At 63.5% G+C, this 7,063-nt stretch overlaps 1 protein-coding gene across 1 annotated transcript in view; it reads left to right on the top strand.

Annotated features, from left to right (window-relative positions):
• ATP11A (ATPase phospholipid transporting 11A) overlaps positions 1–7,063 on the top strand; it is a 146,159-nt gene that overhangs the window by 83,192 nt on the left and 55,904 nt on the right. The window contains 3 exon segments of the mRNA XM_027776208.1: positions 1,498–1,626; positions 4,305–4,408; positions 4,744–4,794. Coding sequence (XP_027632009.1) covers positions 1,498–1,626; positions 4,305–4,408; positions 4,744–4,794 — 284 coding nt within the window.

The following is a 7,063-nucleotide window of genomic DNA, read 5'->3' on the forward strand; positions in this document are numbered from 1 at the left end:
CCCTCACACTGCCCCCTGTGGCCATGGTGCGGAACTCCCTCCCCAGGCCCGCCTGCCAACTGTGACCCTTCCAGAAGCAGTCTTCGCGCCCACTCCGTTTCGGGCACACTCGGTTCTGTTGCGCCCTGAGCGTGTGTGCCCCGCTGCGGATGGGCTAGCCGTGCGCTGTGAGGGCTCAGGGACCCGCAGAGCAGCGCCTCAGTGTGCACGAAGTTCAGTTTCTTGGTTTCTCTTTCGGGGATTTTGCTCTCAATGTCACGATTAAACGGTCTCAGCCCTGCAGCCCAGGACCTTCTCCTGCCCTCCCCTGAGTTCGCAGGTTTCTGTCTACCCGTGGGTCTGCGACTCGCTGGCTGGGCTTCTGGCCGGGGGCGTGCTGTCGGGGAGACGCCCCTTCTTGCCTTGAGTCATTTGAGGGAAAGTTCACCGCTCCCTGGCTCCCTGCCAAGCCGGTTACACCTGCCGGGCAGTGATGGCTCCCACCTGCTCTGCTGCTCGCCCCCTCCACCCTCGCTGCGGTCAGCATGTCACCTGACGGGCAGCAGTGGGGGGGTGATGCCCGGGGAGCCCTAACCGTGGCGACCTCCCTCACACCCCTGGCCCCTTCCAACTCGGTTTGGGCGCGGAGGGTCTGTGCCTGGGGTCTCGAGTGGGCTCATTCGTGTCTAAAAAGTCCTTGCTGAGCTTCTGCTAGGAATGTCATCCAGCCCAGGTCCCTGGGGAGAGGAGCCGCTGGGCAGTTCCCTGTGGGCCGTGACTGTGCCCTTGATGGCCCAGGAGGGCCTCACGCGTCCCCCACCTCAGGACTGCGGGGCAAGCCCTCAGGGCTTCGTCCTGCAGCTCGGCTGGGGCAGGCCGGGGTGGGCCGGGTACAGGCCCCGGTGCCGCCCTTCGAGCCTGCACTGCCCATTGGGGCTGCGTCCGCTCCAGGCACCCCTTTGATTGGGACACGGTTCACAGGGAAAGTGCAGCCTCCCCGCAGGGATTGGGTGGCTGAGTAGCTGCCGGTGCGTCCTGCATGCTCAACTGTGAGCCCAGAGTGTCCTCCCCACCCGCCAGGGACCCTGTCGGCCCTTACAGACGCTGAGCTTTTGGAAGCCCGGGACAGGTGCAGTGCATTCCGGCTTTTCCCCTGCTGGGGGCCGTGCGGCAGCCTGGCACTGTGTCCAGTGCACTCAGAGCACAGCACTTGTGGACACCTGTTGGTAGGGCCACGCCTTCTAGCGGGAACTCCCCAGGTGGTGGTACTCCGGGCGGGCCTGGCGCTCTGTGCCCTCACCAGCATCAGCTGCAGTGGGCTTACTCGCCCTCCGATCGCAGTGGGTTCCTGGCACCTAAGCTGCGTGCCTGCGGCAGGGCCCATTCCAGAATTGCGAGCACCCGCACCCCTCCCTGTAGACAGAGCCCACTCTATCCGAGTGAGAAAGCGGAGAACGGCAGCCTCACGGGAAGCCGTCCTCGCGGGCTCAGCGCCTCATCCTCGGCTTCATCCTGCAGGTGGGGGACATCGTCATGGTCAAGGAGGACGAGACCTTCCCCTGTGATCTGATCTTCCTGTCCAGCAACCGGCCAGACGGGACATGCCACGTGACAACCGCCAGCCTCGACGGGGAGTCGAGCCACAAAGTAAGGCCATTGGTCGAGAGTCTGGTGGCACTTGGTGGCTTCTCACCTTCGTCCTCAGACTGCGCAGGGTGGCTCTGGACACAGATATCCGCCTGGAAACCCAGGGTGTCGTGCGGCTGAGCTTATTCTCACCTCCACTCCCCACCGTCCACTTCCCTCCCTGCCCCCAGTGTCTGTAATGCCACACGGGGAGACAAGGAGCCCAGCCCTCGTCCCCAGTGAAGGTGCATGCTGAGACGGGCAGGGCCGGTGGCTCCGTCACATGCATGTGCTACGGGATGCTAGGCGGGCGGCTCCCTGCACTCCAGGGTGTCATGCGGCTGAGCTTATTCTCACCTCCACTCCTCACCGTCCACTTTCCTCCCTGCCCCCAGTGTCTGTAATGGCCACACGGGGAGACAAGGAGCCCAGCCCTCGTCCCCAGTGAAGGTGCATGCTGAGACGGGCAGGGCCGGTGGCTCCGTCACATGCATGTGCTACGGGATGCTAGGCGGGCGGCTCCCTGCACTCCAGGCTCTGGGGTGGCCTGCTGGGAGCTGGTGGGGCTGCCACAGGCACGTGGCCCGTTGTCATGTGGCATGTGACTGCAACTTAAGTGCCCATGCGTGTCATCAGGCCGACATGCCAAGTTACGGGTCTGATGAAAGATCATTGCCGTTTACCAGTTTTGTTTTCCTAATCAAAATCTGAGTCTCTGTGAGCCTGGGGCTCTGTGACGTCACACCGAGGTCTAGGTTTTGCCTGGGGTCACCTCAGTGAGTGGGCTTTTCTTAGGTTTTTGCCAAAGGGTATGGGTGTTCACTGGAGACAGAGAGAGAGCCGGGGGAGTGAGAAGTCCTGCAGGAAGGATGGCCACGCCGCAGTCCCGTCTCCGCTCTCGAGATTGTGGCGATGCACACACGTGTGCCCGGCATTATCTTTAAGCAGCCACATCTGGGATTCAAACCGTGGTCGGCCTTGTGGGAATCCAGCACCGTGTCCACCAGGCCACCTGCTGGCCCTAGTGAGTGTCTCCTTGCTCAAACATCTCGGAAGGGATTTTTGAACGAATTACTCGCTCGCACTCAGTGTAGGACTCCATAGCTGAGCTACAGAAATTGACGCAGTCTGGAAGGAAGCATGCCCTGTTGACTTGAAGACTGGGACTGTGCGCACCGGAGAGTCTCGGCTCAGCGTGTCCCCTCCGAGTCTCAGTGCCATAGCGCCCATGTTGACAGGCGTGCCACGCTCTCTCCCGTGGGACGTGCCATGCGCTCTCCAGCGGGACGTGCTGTGTTCACTCCATGGGATGTGCCACGCTCTCTCCCACGAGACATGACACGACGTGCCACGCGCTCTCCTGCTGGATATGACACGCTCTCTCTTGTGGGATGTTCCGTGCTCTCTCCCGTGGGACGTGCCACGCTCTCTCCCGTGGGATGTCACGCTCTCTCCCCCAGACTGTGACACACTTTCCCCCATGGAATGGGATGCACTCTCTGCTGCAGTATGGGGCACACTCTCCTGTGGGACATGATGTAGTCCGCGCACAGTCCCCAAAGGCAGGCCACTCAGGCGTGGCTACTTGCAGTCCGGGTGCGGGAGGCGCTAGGCTCACTCTCCCACCCTCGCTCTTGGTTCCCACGGTGTGTCCCAGGAGAAGCAGCGCTCTGCCCCGACCCACCAGAGGGCAATGGGAGCCCTGCATGGTCAGGTGTTAGAATCCGTGCCTGGCCTGTGCTGGGGGAGGTCAGGTTCCAACCCCTGAGACCTCGTGAGCCGTTGGCCGTGTCGACAACAGCCAGGCCCCAAAGCCCGTCCCGGGGCTCAGACGTGCTTGGGTCTGCGGTGCAGGTCTGCAGAGCATCCCTTCACAGAACACACTGTGCGAGCTGCCCTGGCACTCTGCGTCATTCTAGGATGTTCTCCGATGGCATCGTGCTTGTGGTTTGGCTTAAGAGCTGGAGGTACTTGCACCTTCCTTAAGGGAAGGGCCCCTGCCCCACCTGTGGCGCCCTGCACTGCCCACGTGACTGACCACGTGTGGACCTCACCCGTCTGGAGTTCGGATGTCTGTAGAGCGGACCAAACTGCTTTCTGGCTCTCGTGCAAGTGTGTCAGGCACTGCCTAGAGCCCAGGTGTGCAGTCAGCATTGCCAGTGATGTCACATCGGCACCACGGAGCAGGTGCAGTCTGGCCACCTGTCTGTGCTCACAGATGAGGTCTGGGCCGGCAGCTCTCGGCACCCAGACTTCTGTGCCAGAATCCCTGGGGGTGGGGCAGGCATTGGGCTTACAAGCCCCAGGGGTGCTGGGATGCAGACGGCGTGGGCAGCTCTGTGGCAGCGGGGCCTCATGGAAAGGGAAGGGAAGGCATTTCTGACGCAGGTGTGCTGCAGCGCACGCTGTAAGCATCCCGTGGAGGAACCGCGTTGGCTGCTCATGGTCCCGGTGGCATCGGGTGCAGGCCCTGCAGTGGCATGGAAGGGCAGGGCTTCCTGGCACCCAGTGGTTTCAGGGCGACGGCGGTCCCTGCCGCCCGGCCTCTTCGACGCTGGTACACTGCACTGTGTGCTCTCGAGGGCAGCAGACCCCACGACTGGGCCGGTTCGCACGTGGCAGGGGCAGGGGGACCGCGGGGGGAGCACAACGCCGGGCTGTGACTGCCGGTTGCGAGCGTCGCTTCTTGTCACTTGCAGACCCACTACGCGGTCCAGGACACCAAGGGCTTCCACACGGAGGAGGACGTGGATCGGCTCCACGCCACAATCGAGTGTGAGCAGCCGCAGCCAGACCTCTACAAGTGAGCAGTGGCCCACGGGCGCTCTGCCGGGCTCGGGCTGGGGCTCCCGTTCGTGCCGCTGGCAGCCCGGGGAGTGGAGAGAACTGAGTCGCGGCCGGGCAGTGCACAGCCCCGGGACAAGGGGGTGACTCTCCAGTGTCTGACGTGGGCTCGCCTCGCCGGGAAGGGCCAAGCGCTCTCTGCCTTGAGGCCGTAATTCCTGAACTGTGGGTCGAGGAAAATCGCGGGGGGCAGAACAAAGCAGGATGGGAAGTGAGTGAGCAGCCGCGCCCGTGCCACCTGGTGGGAGACGGAGGGCTTGCGGGCGCCTGGCGGTAACCGGCTTCCCCCCGCAGGTTTGTCGGCCGCATCAACGTGTACAGTGACCTCAGCGACCCCGTGGTGAGGTGAGTGCCCGCGAGGGCGGACATGGAGTGACGTAAGGAGAGGCCCTACGAGGCGTCGGGGACGGCCTCGCCTGTCTTTATTTCTGGTGCTGTGACCCCACCCCGCGTGCATGGGGAAGCCTGGACATGAGCCCAGCCCGGGCCCCGGCCTCTGCCCCGCGGGGCCACATCCAGGCTTCCCGGTGAACCTCATGGAGTCTGTCCACGTGCCGGCCCCTCCTGTCAGCTGGGCGAGCGAGCCCCGCGTCCCTCCTGACTGTGGTACACATCCACACTGTCATGGATAAATGAAACTCCCACAAGGTGTTCCTGCCCAAGCTGCCTGGCCCTCAGCAGGGTAGGGTGCGGTGTCCCTCAGAGGTGTCCCCACACCGTCTCATGTTGGCGTGTCACCAGCGAGTTCAAGGACCTGGTCTGGGGCCGTCCCTCATACTGTGGTCACCTGCTTTTGGTCACTACCGGGTCACCTCTGCCTCGAGGCCTGGCTCAGGGCTACGCTCCGGGAAGGTGGGTCCTCCGGACAGGTGTAGACACCCTGAGGGGCCCTTCGGGCTGAGGGCGAGCGGCTCCTCTCCGCGGCCTGGCACGGCCCACCCTGTAGTCACGGGAAGGGCAGTGTCGGCCCTCGCCCTGCAGCAGACCCTGAGAACTGCTCCCAGCCGCTGTTCCACTTCAGGACCTGGCCATGGTCGCCTTCGCAGGTCACAACGGGCTGCCAGCAAATGGAACTGCCCAGACCGCCCTGGCTGGGGCACCTGCTTCCTGCTTAGCTGTTCCCAGTGACGACATCCCAGACCCACTCCGGGCGCCAGTGCAAACCTGCACGAGGCAGGGCCAGGCTCGGCGGGCCAGCCCTGAAGTGAGCAGGGACCGCAATGGAGGCCTGGGCTCCTCTCCCAGAGGCAGGGAGGTGACCATGCAGACGGCTGGTCCCTCAGCGTGTCCCCATGCCCCGTGTGCCAGAGGAGAGCGGGCACTCCCCAGAACCTTCCCCGTTCCCACGCACGCGGTCCGGGAGCTCCTGCTACTTGGGAGCCACCTGGTCTCCACGTCTCGAGAACGGATGTGTCTGACCGAGTGGGTCGGTTTAGGGCTCATTCCTCTGCCCACAGGACGGCTCTTAGGGTCTCCGTGCCCAGAGGTCTTGTGTGTGATGCGCAGGAACGCCGGACCCATCCGGGCCACCCTTTTTCCCAGTTCTCCATCCTGTCAGGACCCTATGTAGGCTGCTCGTGCCCCAGGGTGGGACCGAACCCTGGCTGGCCACGTGGGCGCCCGCTTGTCACCCGCAGCCTCTCCCCCTTCTGTGTGGCCTAAGTGCGCCGTGAGTAGCCGAAGGTGGCAGAGTGACGCATTTGTGTCCCGGTACCAGCTGCGCTGGACCATTTAATATTGGTGCCACGCAACAGCCACCGACGTTCACCCGGGAGACGTCTAACATCTGTGTTCTCAGACGCTCGAACCCGAGGTGTGGGCGACTGTGGCTTTCGTGTCCAAAGCCGTCAGAGCACCCCCTCCTCCTGTCCAGACTAGGAACGGGATACTTTAAACATACTTGGAGATTTCCAGACGCCCATTGTAAAAGGGTTCTCGCTTTCCCAAACGCGATGCTGTGACTTGCTGCAGATGACAGAACCGCCAGGTCTCACGGCCAGGAGCGAGGACACAGGGGGCGCTGTCTTTAATGGCTGTCAGGCCGAGAAGCAGCGAGATGAGGGCCTGGCCTGGGGCTGTGGCAGCCAGCCTGCGTCCCACAGCCTGCGTCCCACGGCCTGTGTCCAACATGTAGGCAGCCCTCTGAGCAGTGCCCTCCCCTCGTGGTGCCCATCGGCACTGTGCTGAGCTTGTCTGCCAAATGTCCTGACACATCCGAGGTCTGTGATACGCCGTAGGCTCAGCCTTCCTCGGGGAGGCACGCAACCCCACGGCTGAGTTCAGGCACTGCAGCATCAAGGTGCCATCGAGAGCGAACTTGTAAACTGGAATCTGCTCCGGTCCCTCCCTCCCAGCTTAGGGCAGGAGAGTCGGTGGCTTTTCCAGCCACGGGGAGCCCTGGAGCACAGCCCCACAACCCCCCCACCATGTGCCCGGTGCTCAGAGCCAGGCTGTCCTCCGAGGATGGTCCTGAGACCCCGTGGCCGCTCGTGTGCCCGAGGTGGGTTGAAGAGCGCCCGCACAGACTCCTGTAGGCCGGACGGCAGGACCTATGAGTGCCACGGCACGCCTGTGCCTTCCTGTCCAAAACGTGACCGCGTGTAACCACTTTCCC

The sequence above is a fragment of the Tupaia chinensis genome, unplaced genomic scaffold, assembly GCF_000334495.1.
Source record: "Tupaia chinensis unplaced genomic scaffold, TupChi_1.0 Scaffold000644_1, whole genome shotgun sequence".
Classification (NCBI taxonomy): Eukaryota; Metazoa; Chordata; class Mammalia; order Scandentia; family Tupaiidae; genus Tupaia; species Tupaia belangeri.